Below are 15,886 nucleotides of genomic sequence, written 5' to 3'. Positions count from 1 at the left end.
GATCCAAATCGAACCTAAAACTATAAATTTATTGTCTTTTACTTTATTTTGTTTTGAAGATTGTAAAAGAATTATGAAATTAATATGATTTGATTCAAATTTATACATCGATAATATATCAAATATAAATTTATATTATCTTGAATTATATAGGATGCATCTATATTTGCCGTTATTAATTAATTTCGAATTTCGAGATCACAATCCAACCTACACCAATAGATTTAGTGTCTTCTACTTTACATATGGTTTAGTTATAGTACAGGTGATGACAACATGACGGGTGTGGGGGACAGTCCCGAAAGAAAAAACCAAGGGAAAACCCGAAGGGTTCGCACGAGGTTGTGCTTTTCAGCATGAAAGCAGAACAATGACTGAACCTGGCCGGAACGTGCTGCATGCAGTCGATGCAAATGGAAAGCTCTGTTCTATGAAATGAGTGCCACACATTTTTCACAGCTGAAAGGTTTCTTTCGTGAGAATCATACCTTTCTTATATAAATAAGGTGAATGAGATATTTGCATCATGACTCATTAGACAAAAGAGGTGAAAAGATTTATACCTGTTGCAATCCATCTTTCACACACTGTTCAATAAGTAAGGTCCGAAAATGAGACTGTTTTCAGATAAAGATAGGACGAGAAATTTCTTAATTATTATTATTGAGTTTAGTTAAAATTGTATGGTTATTTATTGGGACGATTATTTATGAAAATATGATATTATCATAATTAATGTGATATTTATCGAGACGTTATTTATGAAAATGTGATGATAAGTTATGTATGAATTTATAAATGACGGACTTTATTATTTATAAAATATTGTTAAAACACTTGCTAATTAGAAAACCCTTTCTTTTGGTTTCAATTGTCAATCTTGCAACAGGACCCTTTTGAGCTTTTGGGTAAATAATGATTAGCTGATTTTGATTGGAGATGTAAATTTGAATTCAACCATTTTAATCTTAAACTTTTTGACAATTAAGAAGATTTGTTGAAGAAAAATCACTAAATTTTTGAAAAATATATGAAAAAAGACAAAAGTTTTCCTTTACCTTGATTGGGAATCCGAGCACATTGTTTGATTTAACTCAACAAGTCCATATGAACACTCATTTCGTTCTTTTTTTTTTATCTTCATTTTTTTAAAATTGTCTTGAAATAATTTTTTTTTTCCTCTTTAAACCTCTAATATATTTTTTATATTATAAATTTATTTTTATGATTTTTTTTTACTTTTTCATATTAAAAATATCAAATATCTATATGAAAAATTAATTTAATTTTTCTTTTGTAAAAAAGTTATTATTTTTTTTCAAAATATTTTAATTAATTGTTGAAAAAAGTTGATCTTTAAAACAAAATATCAAATCCGGCCCATGCAACGGCCAACGGACTCTGCATGAAGCTGAGCGATTTATCTGTTCTTTAGAGGCTGTCAAGTGTCAAGGGTAACCGAGCCGGTGGGCCCAAACATCTACCCATTTTTTTATATATAAATATATTAGTATCTTCACTCTCCAACACCGCGCGTGAGCTACACATCTCTTCGTCCACCTCTACCGTTTATATGGTTCTCACTTTCTCACTTTTAACGCACCTTTCGTTTCACCGCAGGCAGCTCCTCCTCCTTTTCACTCCTCAATCTCTCAGGTGAAGAATCCCCACCACTTCCTTTCCTTTCTTCTTCAAAAGTGAAATCCCTTTATCTTAAAGAAGTCTTCATCTTTCTCTTTCTTGCCATGCATGTCATTAGTTTTCTCCAGTTTCATCATATCAAGTTGCTTATTTTTTCTTGTATCTCATCTTGATGGGCTTTGAGTTATTCACATTGCTATATTCTGTTTGAAAAAAAAGGTTTTTTTTTTTGTTTCTCTATTCGGATGAATACCTTGTTGTTCATATTGATGCAATGAAAAATAGTGCTTTTTTCTTTTTAATACCATTATTTTTTTAAGTTTTTCTATGTGATTGGGAAGAGTGCTTAAAACCCTTCTAGGGGATTCCAAACTGATTGCAGAAATGTGGGTTTTACTTATCTACAATGGTTCTAATCTGCTATAGTTAATTTGCTGCTTGTCCTTGCTCATCAGCTTCGGAAAGATAGTATTGAGGTAGGTTTAACTTTAAATCTTACAAAGTACAAAAGGAATTAGATTGTATGCAGTTGATTGACCCTAAAGTGATTTATTCAGTTCAAACTGTATAGTTGGCCAAGGTGGATTTCAAATTGCTATTGTTTTAGTGCCTAAAGAATTTAGAACTTCCTGTATATGATTTGATGGTATATAATTATGAAATTTCAATCATCCATGAATGTATGGTTCATCTGGACTCTATTTAGATCCCACATACCGAGCCAAAATAAAAAATTTAGATCCCACATGGGCCCTCACTTTATGGATGGTTGAATTAAATAATTTGTAAAGCTATAGGCGAAAATAACCATAGTTGATATGAAACCCAACATTTTGTCTTATTCTTCTGTCTTCCTCAGAAGGGATAAAAAGAATAACTTTTCTGTATAGTTCTTACAGTTGGGATATATTCCTGATAAGAGTGAAGCACATTGTTAGCATTGATTCATCATTAAGCCCTCATCAACTTGGCATATGTGTGATATTCTTTGTTCACCTGCCGGTAGGCTTCTTTTGCCTGCTTTTAGTTTTGGTTATGACATAGGCTTTTGAAATATTTCTTGAAATATGAAAATTGACCAATCTTTTCATTCAATATGGTGATCCTTGACTAGGTTTCAGACAGAGAGAAGTTTCTGGAAAAATTGTTCAAAAAATCTTCATGGCAGATGCTATTGACCAATTTCCAGACTTGGGGAGTGTGTATAAAATTTCTAGTCGCCAAGTTAATCAACTAAGTCAGAATGTGGCAGACATCAAGCTAGCTTCTACACAGGATGGTGACAAAGAGAACTCTTGGGAATCCAAAAACAGAGTTGCTGCAAATTCATGGTTTCGTCAAGATTCTACTCCTAATGCATGGGGACATCCAAATGTGATTCAGAAACTTAGAATGCAAAGTAGTAGTGGTTCAGAAAAGGCTACTGGCAATGTCTGGCCAACTCAAAATGCTGTTTCTCTGAATTCCTGTGGAAATGGTGGTGCATGGAGCCAACAAGGTGATGGAACAAGGGGAAATAGTTGTATAGAATCTCCATCTGCAGAGCATGGATGGAATGGCCCTGCTCTAGCTGGTTTCACTTTGTCTAATAGTTGTCAGGATGGTCAAGTAAAAACTGACCACCAAGTTCGTGATATTTCTGATGACAGGAATGGAGGTAATGAATGTGATTATGATGGCTCTGATGTTGTTTATGATAGTGAAGATCTCGATGACTATGAGTCTGATTCGGATGAGGATGAGAAGAGTCATGAAACACGCAAGAAGAGCAAATGGTTCAATGGATTTTTTGAGATTTTAGAGAAACTGACTGTTGAGGAGATTATTTCACCAGTTCGCAAGTGGCACTGCCCAGCTTGTCAAGGCGGGCCGGGAGCCATCAACTGGTATCGAGGTGTGCAACCCCTAATGACTCATGCCATGACTAAAACGACACGGAGAGCAAAGATGCATCGAGTATTTGCAGATCTTTTGGTTGAGGAGATGCGCAGGAGAGGAACTTTCATTAAACCAGTCAATGATGCATTTGGCAGATGGGAAGGGCTGAATGATAGAGTTGCAGATCATGAAATAGTTTGGCCTCCAATGGTTATCATTGTGAATACAAGATATGAACAGGATGAAAATGGCAAGGTACTTTCCTGCTATCAATCTTTGCTTTTGGAGATAGCTTACAATTTATATTTCCTGGTTTCAGGCAAGAATTGGAGCTAATGCTTACTGGTTCATTTATTTCTTCATACTTTAAATTGTAAAAGCAATCCGAAGAAAATGCTACATGGCTTACTTTTCTTTTTCAGTAAATATCTCGACCTAATATACTGTTGATTGCTTTGTACTGCCTATAATTTCCTCAGTGGACTGGAATGGGAAATCAAGAGCTTCTCAATTACTTCAGCTCATATGCTGCAGTAAAAGCAAGACACTCATACGGTCCACAAGGGCACCGGGGGATGAGTGTCTTGATCTTTGAGAGCTCGGCAGCAGGGTATTTAGAGGCTGCACGTCTGCATAAACATTTTAAAGAGCAAGGGAGAGATAGGGATGCTTGGGATTGTTCTCGGGTTCCATTCTGTCCGGGTGGGAAGCGCCAACTCTACGGTTACATTGCCATGAAAGAAGACTTGGATATATTTAACCGACACTCTCAAGGTCTAATCACTCTCTCTCTCTCTCCTTTTTCCCCCAAAATATTGTGTCAATGTACGTACACATGTACATTCATGTGCTAGATAAAGAAATAAAAAAAAAAACCACATGGTACTTTGTGCAGAAGTTTGTTATTTACGTATTTAGCAAGACAATAAAGGTGGCTTATGAGAGCTACAGGTCAAATGAATAGGTTCAAACAGAAGGCTTCCTGAGAAGCAAAATGAGAAAAGAATATGTCATATAAATTATTAAACTGAAACTTGGCTATTTCTGATTGCTGTGCAAACATTACTGTGTTAATTTAAAGATTGCAAACTTTCAGTGTCATTGCAAACTTGGAAGTGATGATTTATAATTCTTCTTTTTCTTTTGGCTTCATTCCCATTCCAAAATTTTGATGACTTTGATAGTAGGAACCTCACTTGAGTCTGGAGAGAGGATTAAATCTCAAAACAACTCTTAATCCACCACATGACAGTTTATTCTCATTTGGGATAATGCGGCCTTGCCATAAAACATACTATTATCTTACTAAGAATAGCCAGTAACCATGCATTTAATATTTGCTCCCTCTAGTGTCAATGTAATTTTCTTATGTAGTCAAGTTTGATAATTTGTGTGATCAAGCAGGAAAGTCCAAGCTAAAATTTGAGACAAAATCATACCAAGAGATGGTTGAGAGCCAGATAAAGAAGATAAATGATGATAGTCAGCAGCTTACCCGACTTAAAAAGAAGGTTGCTCAAGAACAGCAGCACTCACAAGCCCTTGCAGAGTCTCTAGGTCGATTGAGTGAGAAGCTCCGCCAGACAACAAAGGAAAATTATATTATGAGGCAGCGAACTAGATTGCAGCATGAGCAGAACAAAGAAGAGGTTACATTTTCAGAACTTTGTATTCCTCTACTTTTATTGCCAATCATGGTCAACAAAGGACATAAAGGATGCCCTAGGACTACCTTTTCCACGTTTCACAAATTGGTAAATCTGTGATGGTACTTGGTGGATGGTATTGCTATTATTGTTCTGCTTCTTCCATAACTTGCAGGGAAACTGAACTTAGGTTAATTTTAAGAGTCAGTGCAGAGCATGAACATGCTTTTGTTTTACCCTCTTAAATGAACAAATCAAACAAAGCTTTATGTTAAACAGTTGGGACAAGGTGCATGAATCCTCTTCGTCCTCTTCTCCCAGAGAAACCCTTCTTGTGGGACTTGAACCTGGCTTCTAAATATTGCTGCAATTGCAGCGCTCTATAGCAGATATTTCTTCCTTGTAGCTATTTGATATGTTTCAATTGACATTGAATTCTTTTAACTTGTTATTGCAATGCTTTAATTTCCAGTTGGGTGCCAAAGAACAATACTTTAAGGAGAAAATCAACATCATTTACCAAGCCATAGACTCTAAGGAAGATAATTTTGAGAAGCTGCAGAGGGCAGCAAGGGAAAGAGTTAAGCAGTCAAATGCAAATCCGACAAGGAATGAAGTTGGGTACAGGTAACTATGGGACATGCCAAGCTAAATTTATTCTTCAAGATGTTTTATTTGAGTATTCATATATGTCCAACTTGATGCTGTAATGGACGTTTATCTATTTTGAGATGAAATTTCTATACATACTGACAATTTCAATACATACTACCTTGGGAACTTTTGACAATTTTTTGTTTTCTGCTGACCTGCTTCTGCTCTGTCCATCAAAGGCAATATTTGTGACTATTTAGAAGGAAAACAAGCTACTTGCTTTAACAAATTACATTCATGGAGTCTCATTTGGTTGAAACTCAAACTTGTTGATTTCATTCTACAGTCATAACCTGATAAGGACTTTTCAACATTTTTTGAACATTCAGTGCTACTGAGATGGAAGAAAATGCGAGGTCCATGATAATCGAGGAGAAAAAGATGGAGGCATTCGATGCAGAGAGGGAGAAGCTGATGAAAAGTCATCAAGACAGAAGGTTGGAAATCACACAGAGGTATTGGGAGGAGCTGATTGAGCTTGAGAAAGGATTTGAAAATGAATTGACCCTGCTCATGGAAAAGTACACCCCAGATTGCCTTGAGGAACTGACCTACCAACAGCCTTAACGGACTAGACAAGAGAGGAACAAGAGATATGAAACCAGGATAGATGGCAGTGATACTATTCCCAGAAAGCAAGAAGCATACATAATTTTTTGCTTTGAGGTAAATATACACCAGTTTTGTACCTAAGATACTTCAGTTTTCGACACACAGAGAAAAGAAGGGCGTCGGGGAGAACACTAATACATTGAAACTTCAAGTTCTTTTACACGTCTGAGGATGCTTTTTCTGTTTCATCTGTTTGACAATGACAAATTGAACTCAATTTTTTCCCATATCTATTGATATAATTTTGTTGCATATATATGTCAGATGACTGCTTAATGTCCAGTTTGGCACCCTCCATGCAAACGTAAACCAGGCAAATTCTCTCATTTTTAATGAAAGTATAATACTGATTACCATTTTTGCTGGCTAAGGAATTGAGCTTTTCATCAGCACACGTTTGGAATTATTGGCCAAGAAGAAATTTATCTTTCCAATGTTAACTTAAATTCATGTTTTTTCTTGATGATCAAACATACAGAAGATGAAAGATAATTTAGATTTGGGCTGAAGCCCAAAAATTCTATTTTAATTTGTTTATTATTCAAGTTTCTGGGCTCAAACATTCTTTTGGGCCTAGACAAATTCCCAATTTGGGCGGAGCCCCAGTTTAACTCAAAAGATTTAATAGAGGAAAAACGGGAAACTAAAAAGAAAACTGGAAAAACCGTCGGAGGCTTACTACAACAGCAATGGAGGGAGAGACGGCGACGTCAACGTCGACGCAGAGGTCGAAACGAAACGCCGTTTTCATGGCTTTCGGTACCAAAGGCGACGTCTACCCTATCGCTGTAATAAGACAAATTTACACTTTTTTTTCAGCTCTTTTAATACTTGAATTGCTGTAGACAAAGGTAAAACAATTTTCAGTTTCAGTTTTACTGGTTGGTGATTCCAGGCCATTGCTGCAGCTTTCGCTGCTGACCAGAACGGTTACGACGTCGTTTTGATCACTCATTCAGCACATGAGGTCCTTCAACCTCTTCTTTCGTTCCAAGTCTTAATTACTGATTAATTATAGTTACATTTCCATTCCTTTTTTTTTTGTTTGCAATAAAAGCAAAAATAATAAATTTTGGTTAATTCCCTTCCCTTGTAGAATCTAATTTCTCATCTAGAAAAAAAGAATGTTGTCTTTCTTCCGATTTCATCGCCACCTGTTCTTTCTAGTAACGGAACCGATGATAAGACAGGTTTGGTTTGGTTTGGTTTAGTTTGGTCGCTTCCTTTTCATCTCTATTTTCGTTGCTGATTGATCATATCTTGTCAGGCTCATCGGGAATAGAATTTTCGGAGCAGAAAAGGATTATTACAAAAGAACACAGACGAGAATGCTACTCGGCGGTGGAAAGGATTTTCGGGGATGGTCCAAGCTTGGAGGGTGATTTTATTGGGATAAATTTCTTCGCTTTGGTATATCTTATTGGAAAAAATTGCAATTCAAAATTAACTTGCTTGATAAGTTGGTACTGTCACGTACTAATATAATGAACAATTGTAATTTTCTGTTAAGATTTGCTAGATATATTGAAATTTAAGACTTGTGGGGTGTTGTGATGCAATTTCTTTTTAAGGTTGCTTTCTCATGATTGTTCCTCAGGAAGGGTGGAGCCTTGCAGAACTTTTTCGTGTGCGTTGTGTTGTTGTTGCTCCTTATGTTGTTCCATATAGGTAAGGGAAAGAATTTTATCTTAAGTCTTAAGAACTGAACTCTCCATGTTATCAACTTATTATTCTTTGTTTTGGTGACTGGACAGCTATAATCCAAAAGGTCTTTTAATACCCTGGGATGAGGGTTCAATTGATTGGTTTTGTTGAATGTGTTTATCTAAAGAAAATGAAAGAACTGAATGCTTTTCAGTGCCTCATAGATTCTAGTAAATTGTCACTTGTTTGGGCAATTATTTGATGTACTAAGTTATTAGCAGAGAGTTTAGTTGATGTTATGATTTTGTCCAAATGGATTTTGGCCGGTCTGTGTTCTGTTTTATATATTTGAAAGTCATCTATTGATGTTCTTATTTTTTGTTCACGTAATTTGTTGTATAGTGCACCTTCATCCTTTGAGCGTCACTTCAGAAAAGAACTTCCTTTTTTGTATAAATATCTTCAAGAAGCTCCCACTGACAAGGTAGTTGAATCATATAACTTAAGTGCTTCTGACAAATCAAATGACTTTCCTTTGAAATTTGATAGAGCCCAAAGGATAGTTATTTTTTTGGTTGTTTACATATTGTATTTAAATAGGTTTGACCCTTGCATCATGTATATGAACTTCTTATTGTTGTATGATCATAGGTTTGTTGGAAAGATGTAATTCATTGGATGTGGCCACTTTTTAGTGAAAATTGGGAGTCATGGAGAAGTGAAGATTTGAACCTGAGTCCTTATCCTTTTGCAGTTAGTATCTTTTTATATAGTTGGAGTCCGTTTACTCATTATACAGTTTAAAACTACCTAATTTTGAGACTGCGTTTGATACTCTGAGCAGGATCCAGTAACAGGTCTTCCTACTTGGCACGATAGGCCACCATCTCCCCTACTACTGTAAGTCTGCCTTTTCACAGAGGAATTCTATAAATGAAAGGACTATAAAATATTGGATTAATACATGGGTATTCTTCTTTGATTATCAAGTACTTTTATGTAACAGGTATGGGTTTAGCAAAGAAATTGTTGAGTGCCCTGGTAACTCCTAAGTTTCTCTGCTTCTTGTTTCAGTCTCCTTTTCTATGAAACATTTTACAGTGTGCACAGGTGTTCAATTTTTTTGAGTGGCTTTTGTCATCAGAGTTTCTGGTAACTAGTTGATTCTGTAAAGAATGAGGAGGGTTGAAAGTAAAACTGAGCCCCATAAGTAAAATTGCACCCTGTTTTCTGTTTTGGTACTTCTTCCTTATATTTGCATTGCTTATGGTATCCATGTGTTAACAGATTATTGGCCATCAAAAACCCGGGTTTGTGGCTTTTGGTTTCTGCCAATTGAGTGGCAGTTTTCCTGCAAGGAATGTGGAGAAATATCAACACTGCTTTCCTCAGGGCATCTGACCACAGATGACATGTGTTCAGTTCATGCTGAGTTACGAATTTTTCTAAGGACTCCTATCTCACCACCACCTATTTTTATAGGGCTGAGTTCTATTGGAAGGTAGGTTCATAAGCTTGTTAGATACCTTAGCTGTCTGTAGAAAGCGTGTTTTATCTCTCTCAACACTTTGGTTATCACTGCATCTTGGTGTTTTGTGGAACTTCCTTTTTGTTTTTTTATCTAAATAAATACAGAACTTGGATTGATACACACAATATGTTGGAATTATAATGTGTATGATCCTATCATCTGTGTGGATTTGCTGTTTTATGATTCATTGATGAATGATCGCTTTTTAGTGCCTTTTCTGTTTCTTTCCTGAACTAAGTGCTGTTTTTTTTTGGCTGTTTGCAGCATGGGATTTATGAGGAATCCTCAAGCATTTCTACGTATTCTACAAACTGTTCTGGAGACTACATGTTACAGATTTATCCTTTTTACAGCTGGCTATGAACCATTAGATTCAACAGTCCAGGAAATTGCCTGTGAAGCATCTTCTTTTTCAAACCAAAGACAGTTGATTCAAAATGGGATATCTCTTTTTGACAGCCGGCTCTTTTGCTTTTCAGGGTGAATATTTCTAGTTTTATCTGGATAGTGGAAAAAGATTAAGATTGCACTTGAAGACTTGTTCATTTGGAAAGTAATAAAATGCTAATTGTGAGATTCATGAATCACAATTTTTTCAAAATCTTAATGATACAGACCTGAGTGTTTCTAAAGTGGGAAATAGGCTTTTTGGATGTTGCTGAAACCTGACATTTTGCATAAAGTATTTATGGCATATTTTTTTTTGCTCAGTCGTATTTTATGGCATATGACATCTTATGTAGTTTTCTCAACTTTCCCCCTCTTTTCTTGTACAAAATGGAAAAATAACATAAATGCTTCGTACATATTTTTATGTGGAAATTTACTTGTCTTCTTATCATGTAATTAGTATGATACCATACAATTGGCTGTTCCCAAGATGTGTAGCTGCAATTCATCATGGAGGCAGGTGAGTGTTCTCCATCATATTTCATTTTCTTTATGAAGATATTTATTTCAGTTAATGCACAGAAGATGTTAGTTTTGGTTTATAAGTTGCATTGCTTGTCTTCAATGGAAAACTAGTGGATCCACTGCTGCAGCACTATATGCAGGTATCCCTCAGGTCAGTTGCATGGTAAACCCTTTCAAGTATATTTTCATTGTTGCAGATCTCAATTATTGTTGGATTTGTCTTTTTTTTTTTTAGCATTTCAAAAAAAAATTTCCTTGCCCTTATCCAAAAATAATAATTGTTCCTTGCAATTATGGACCTCTAACATAAAGGTAATGGGCATTTTTTATGGATTGCAACAGCAGATTCCTTAACATCCTTTCTAAATAATTGTATTTATATTTATTTATATTTATGTGTGTGTGTGTGTGGTATTGGTATTTGTTATCCTTGTCTTTCCCTACTTCTCTCCCTCAATGACAATCAGTGGATGGCAGATACTATGTCCATTTATGCTGGATCAATTCTACTGGGCAGAAAAAATGTTTTGGCTTGGAGTTGCTCCAGAACCACTGAGAAGAAACCATCTGGTTCCAGAAAATGATAGTGACACAAGCATCAGGGTTGCTGCAAAAATACTGTCACAAGCAATACATGATGCATTATCTCCTAGAGTTAAAGAACGCGCATTAGAAATTGGTAAAAGGATTTCTCTTGAGGTAATGGCTGCCTATTGTGATACACTTTTTACGGTCCAATCTTCTAATCAAAGCTGATGAGTATGGGAAATTGTCACTGCATGAGTCATACCTTGTTAGTTATTGTCTCTTAACTTTTCATACTCAATTTACTTGCTGGTGCTTCTAGGTGTTTAAATCTGTTTCCATTGAACTTCAGAATTTGTTCCATAGAGGTGTGGGTAATTATGTAGAACTATATGGTAAAAGATTAGTACTGAATAACTCCATAAATGAATGCCAAAGCATTTACTTGAGTGATGCATCTCCCTTTTGAGATCTATTCTCTATGTTATCCACAGTTATCATTGTGGTTGGTGCATTATGCATTTAGTTGGTGATACTGTATAAAAGACTAGCCCGGGTGCAACAGCATTGATAACCTATGGCATATGGTAAGAGATTAGTAGTGAATAACTCCATAAATGAATGCCATTGTATTTACTTGAGTGATGTATCTGTCTTTTGAGATCAATTCTCTATGTTATCCACAGTTATCATCGTCATTGGTGCATTATGATTCTACATTAATTGGTGATACTACATAAAAAACTAGCCCGGATGCAACAGCACTGATAATCGTTGCTAGATAATGTTCACCTTTTCTTAATTTTTCATCTTTTAGATTGACTCCTGGTTGACTGGCAGATCAGCATTTCCGAGAACTTGTATAACTTCATATTGTAGAACTTGTTTTATAGACATCAACTGCCCCATTTCCCACCCATTTCCACCCTCATTTTGGGGCAATTTCTGCAGATTTACTCTCTCTCTCAAATTTAGAGTTTGTTGGATGAGCATCGTGTTGGGGTACTGAGATTTTCCGAAACTTATTTCTTCATGTTCAGGATGGAGTTTCAGAAGCTGTGAAGATCCTCAAGGAAGAGATTGGTAATACAATGTAAGATAAATTTAGAATAGAACTTTTGTACGAAATTGCCTTTGACGTTGGACCCGTCCTTCAATGCAATTCATTATCAATAATCTTTAATCCTCTTGTCCCTGGTAGATGGGATAATTAATTCAGAATGACGCACAATGTGTCAAAGAGGAGCCAAAACAAAGTGAGGAAAACCCGAGTCAAGGAAAGAGAGAACAATCCCATGCGTTGAAGTTAATGTGTCCCAATATCTTAACATACAGAGGATTCTACGCCTAGCCTTTCGCATTCTACTGTGTCCTTGGGGCAGACAATCATGCTAACGATTTCAGAGATGTACTCTCTCGGCATAATATCCAATCTCAACTGTAAGAAAAGTAAACTCTTCTTCTTATCAACTGAACTAACCCGTATGGATAGCTATCACTAACATTTTACCTAGACAATAATGCTTTGCTTGTCTTAGATTCAGTGATTTTTAATGTATCAATGAAGTTGAAAAATTCTTGATCTTTTACTGAGATTAAAACTCCAAGCCTGTGGGAATTCCACCTTCCTAACAGGGTAGGTGAACCATCAAGTCCAAGCCGTAGGGTTGTCTAACAAGTGTTCTTAGTACATTTGCTTGTTATCATAGAACCATGGAACTGTAAAAAAGTTTACTAGTAAGAATGGTGTTGGTAGTTTAAAAGGTGAAAATGGGAGCCGTGTTGAGGTCAGAGTGATGGGCTAGCTCACCTAAAAAAGGCTTTGCAGTGACATGTGCCTCTTTCTCCCAGCTTTGAACAAAGACTAAAGATTAATGCGAAGGGGCAAGTTTTTCAACAGGTAACTACCGTTGTCAAATTATTTAAATTAAGAATTTCTGACATTTGGCTTTCTGTCATTGCAGAAAATCTGTTGAAGTTGTCGTGTCGGATCACAAAAAAGTTAAATCACAGTTGGTGTTGTGGGGTGGGTTGTTAGCTTCCTCTAATGGAAAAAGACTCTTAATTTATAATGGAATTCATCCTGTAATTATCGGCTTCTTCACATCCCGGATTGATTGAACCAAAACCTACCAGCTGGCAAACTTTATAACCTGTTTCTGTCATTTTAAATAATTTTACATAATTTAATCTTATTGAATTATCATAAAAAAATTATATTAAAACATACATCAAACATTTAATTTAATAATTGATATATAATTTTTACTTACAAGCATAAACCTCAAATCTTTCTTTTTTTTAATATATAAGAACGCATTTGTTAAATCGTACCACTTTTATATCATATTATTTAGTCGGATAAATCTCTTTTTTCTTTTCGAAATATAATCACAAAAATTTCATTAATTTTAATTTTGGTGAAAACAATTTTATCAAAGTTCCAACGCTAGATTTACAATCATCATTTGTTTATTTGGAAAAGCTTTAAATACTTCTTATTGTAATTTTATGCTTGAGTTCGTTGGCACTGAGGACTGAGGATGCTAATTATAGCTAAAAGCACTCAAAACAAAAGGAAATCTTTCTCCCAAAGTCTTCCTCATCATGCAACTAGCCAAACCCATACAGATACAATGCTATCTTTGATTGCAAATTCAAACTCATTTTTATGGCACTGACGGAACCCATTTATTTCGGTAGACATGTTCAAAGAAGCGTGGGTCCTACCCCCAAGTACACCCCAACTACCCCATTATAAAGGCCAACTTCCCTTAGCTTATCTCCTCACTCAAATCTTGTAAAATCTCAGTGTGCTTACTTACACCCTGCTTTCCTAGTTCTACCGAAAATGGCTCAGGGAAGAGGCAGTGCGATAGCGGCAGCCACGGTGATGCTCTGCTTGTTGCTGCTCCATTTTGAGTTGGCTCAAGCAGCAACTTACACTGTTGGCGGATCCAATGGCTGGACCTTTAACTCCGCTGGCTGGCCTAAAGGCAAGCGCTTTAAGGCTGGTGACACACTTGGTAAGCTTGCATGTTTTTTCACCATATATCTTGTTTCGCATCAATGATTTTGGACTCCAAGAACGTTGGTGGGATGTTGGCTATACCACCTTGTTAGACATCTTTGCCTACCCTCCAATTTATGATGTGTTGTGCCCGAAATGTTCCTAGGGATATAATGTTTTTCAGTTACTCTGATCCATCCTCACAACAAATTTACTTTCAACTAGTAGCTTTTAACTTCTGGTAATGGATCCTAGTGTTATTTTTGTGGTTGAAATGGGATAAGTATAACTAAAAGAAGTGTAAAAATAGTTTCCTTACCAGGGTCATCTCTGTGCATGAATGTACTGCCATTAATGTATTAGTCATTAACATCAAGACTTGTCAACATCTTTCTGAAACTCTGAAGACGTTCAATAAATTGAAAAGAGAACTCATCAAACAAACCATTTTCAGATCACAATAGGGTAATTGCTGCATGCATCATTAACGGAGAACTGACAATTTTAGCCCAAATTTTGTGTTTGTTATTGCAGTATTCAATTACAACCCTTCAATCCACAATGTGGTAGCTGTCAACCGGGCCGGATACAAATCATGCACAACACCAAAAGGTGCTACAGTTTTCCAGTCAGGCAAGGATCAGATCAAGCTTGCAAAGGGCCAAAACTTCTTCATCTGTAACTATAGTGGGCACTGTCAGGCTGGAATGAAAGTAGCAATCACTGCTGCCTGATCTGAGAACAGCCGGGGTCCTGGGTTGATCAGTTTGCTTTATCAACTTTATGTATTAATGTTGGACTTTGGTGTCAAAAAGTCGGTGCTAGTGCTAGTTTATGTCAAGAAGGGATGATTAGTTTCCATGGTAGTCTTTGCTTTTGTTTGAGTGGGTAGTTGGTGGTCCATATAAAATAAAAAATGATCATAGTAGTATATAGTTAAATGGAAATCTTGTGTAATGCTTTGTCGCTATGGTTTACTTGTACTCTCTTTTGCAATAAACATTAAGTGCTGTTTCTGTAGGAAAAAACAAAGCATATTCCCAACTCCCAAGGCATTTGAATGAGAAATACAGGGCCTTCCATTGAACATCGATCAGATCTAACTTCATCGGTTTAAGCATCACTGACTGTTACAAGAAATAACAGGAGATGAAGGAATACATCCCCCTCAAAAATATTCAACTTAAATTGTTAATTCACAGTTTGACAATCATTAATGTTTTTAAAACTGTCACTTATTTGACTAATCCGTTAATCAAAAGTGCAGCCTGAACGTTAAAAGTACTTAATTGTCAATTTTTTTCAAGTATCAAATCGATAATTTTATTACAATTAAAATACCGGATATTTAATTAACCCTTTTTAACTAGTGGATCTGTGGAGACTTTCATTTTTTTTTTCTCTTTCCCATATATTTAAGTCGACTAGTGGAGTGAGGAAAATTATTAAAGTGTTGGTCATACTTCAACCCTGGCCCTAAAAATGCTATAATTTTAGGTCTTATTTTTCCATGTCCTTGGATCTCAAACCACCCATGTGAGACGAAGATTGCTTAATTCTTACACAAATTAGTATTTCAAAACAATACTTTTGACTTCAGGTTTTCAGCCTTACTTCCAGAATTTCATATCAAGATGATTTCAGGGAAAGGACTGAGGCTCCATCCTCAAAGTTCTTCTCCAGAAACATTATGGAAAAGCTTTCTGTTCTTATTTTCCTGTGGAAAACCCTGGTAGAATATGGAAAAAAAATATTTATGACGAAATGATCAGGAATTCAAATTACATTTTGATTTACTTGGTAATTTCTTTAAAAACCCAAGATGTTGCT

General features: G+C 35.9%; 3 protein-coding genes across 9 annotated transcripts; all 3 read left to right on the top strand.

Moving 5' to 3' along the window:
* Positions 1,586-6,684, top strand: LOC18607359 (protein SUPPRESSOR OF GENE SILENCING 3). 4 transcript variants are annotated; one of them, XM_018115636.1, is made up of 7 exons: positions 1,602-1,656; positions 2,532-2,643; positions 2,756-3,774; positions 3,999-4,293; positions 4,924-5,168; positions 5,638-5,792; positions 6,149-6,684. In XM_018115636.1, the coding sequence occupies exons 2-7, from the start codon at positions 2,616-2,618 to the stop codon at positions 6,384-6,386; spliced, it is 1,980 nt and encodes a 659-aa protein (XP_017971125.1). In that variant the 5' UTR covers positions 1,602-1,656; positions 2,532-2,615; the 3' UTR covers positions 6,387-6,684. The 4 variants fall into 4 exon arrangements, with proteins under 4 accessions (XP_007041539.2, XP_017971125.1, XP_017971126.1 ...); XM_018115637.1 differs by lacking the exon at positions 1,602-1,656 and adding an exon at positions 1,673-2,117; XM_007041477.2 differs by lacking the exon at positions 2,532-2,643 and having other exon boundaries at positions 1,586-1,656.
* Positions 7,075-13,150, top strand: LOC18607358 (sterol 3-beta-glucosyltransferase UGT80B1). 4 transcript variants are annotated; one of them, XR_001926684.1, is made up of 17 exons: positions 7,075-7,219; positions 7,327-7,398; positions 7,528-7,621; positions 7,699-7,841; positions 8,029-8,099; positions 8,478-8,559; positions 8,727-8,828; positions 8,920-8,975; positions 9,082-9,116; positions 9,363-9,576; positions 9,871-10,086; positions 10,457-10,516; positions 10,633-10,672; positions 10,999-11,220; positions 12,087-12,139; positions 12,248-12,486; positions 13,011-13,150. XR_001926684.1 is itself a non-coding variant. In XM_018115638.1 (16 exons), exons 1-16 carry the CDS (start codon positions 7,121-7,123, stop codon positions 12,258-12,260), a joined length of 1,572 nt encoding a protein of 523 aa, XP_017971127.1. In that variant the 5' UTR covers positions 7,075-7,120; the 3' UTR covers positions 12,261-13,150. The 4 variants fall into 4 exon arrangements, 2 of the variants coding, with proteins under 2 accessions (XP_017971127.1, XP_017971128.1); XR_001926683.1 differs by having other exon boundaries at positions 12,898-13,150; XM_018115638.1 differs by having other exon boundaries at positions 12,248-13,150.
* LOC18607357 (basic blue protein) lies at positions 13,813-15,084 on the top strand. Its single transcript, XM_007041473.2, has 2 exons — positions 13,813-14,072; positions 14,591-15,084. The coding sequence occupies exons 1-2, from the start codon at positions 13,898-13,900 to the stop codon at positions 14,788-14,790; spliced, it is 375 nt and encodes a 124-aa protein (XP_007041535.2). The 5' UTR covers positions 13,813-13,897; the 3' UTR covers positions 14,791-15,084.

Source organism: Theobroma cacao, chromosome 2 (assembly GCF_000208745.1).
Source record: "Theobroma cacao cultivar B97-61/B2 chromosome 2, Criollo_cocoa_genome_V2, whole genome shotgun sequence".
NCBI lineage: Eukaryota > Viridiplantae > Streptophyta > Magnoliopsida > Malvales > Malvaceae > Theobroma > Theobroma cacao.
The sequence above is the reverse complement of the archived record's forward strand: the minus strand, read 5'-3'. Positions and strand labels throughout refer to the sequence as shown.

Bases quoted from the DNA above. Each gene is read 5' to 3' on its own strand.
- LOC18607359 (XM_018115636.1), top strand. From the start codon at position 2,616: ATGTGTGATATTCTTTGTTCACCTGCCG. The intron at 3,775-3,998 runs GTACTTTCCTGC...TAATTTCCTCAG, and splicing joins AACAGGATGAAAATGGCAAG to TGGACTGGAATGGGAAATCA. The intron at 5,793-6,148 runs GTAACTATGGGA...TTGAACATTCAG, and splicing joins AGGAATGAAGTTGGGTACAG to TGCTACTGAGATGGAAGAAA.
- LOC18607358 (XM_018115638.1), top strand. From the start codon at position 7,121: ATGGAGGGAGAGACGGCGACGTCAACGTCGACGCAGAGGTCGAAACGA. The intron at 7,622-7,698 runs GTTTGGTTTGGT...ATATCTTGTCAG, and splicing joins CGGAACCGATGATAAGACAG to GCTCATCGGGAATAGAATTT. The intron at 8,829-8,919 runs GTTAGTATCTTT...TACTCTGAGCAG, and splicing joins TGAGTCCTTATCCTTTTGCA to GATCCAGTAACAGGTCTTCC.
- LOC18607357 (XM_007041473.2), top strand. From the start codon at position 13,898: ATGGCTCAGGGAAGAGGCAGTGCGATAGCGGCAGCCACGGTGATGCTC. The intron at 14,073-14,590 runs GTAAGCTTGCAT...TTGTTATTGCAG, and splicing joins TAAGGCTGGTGACACACTTG to TATTCAATTACAACCCTTCA.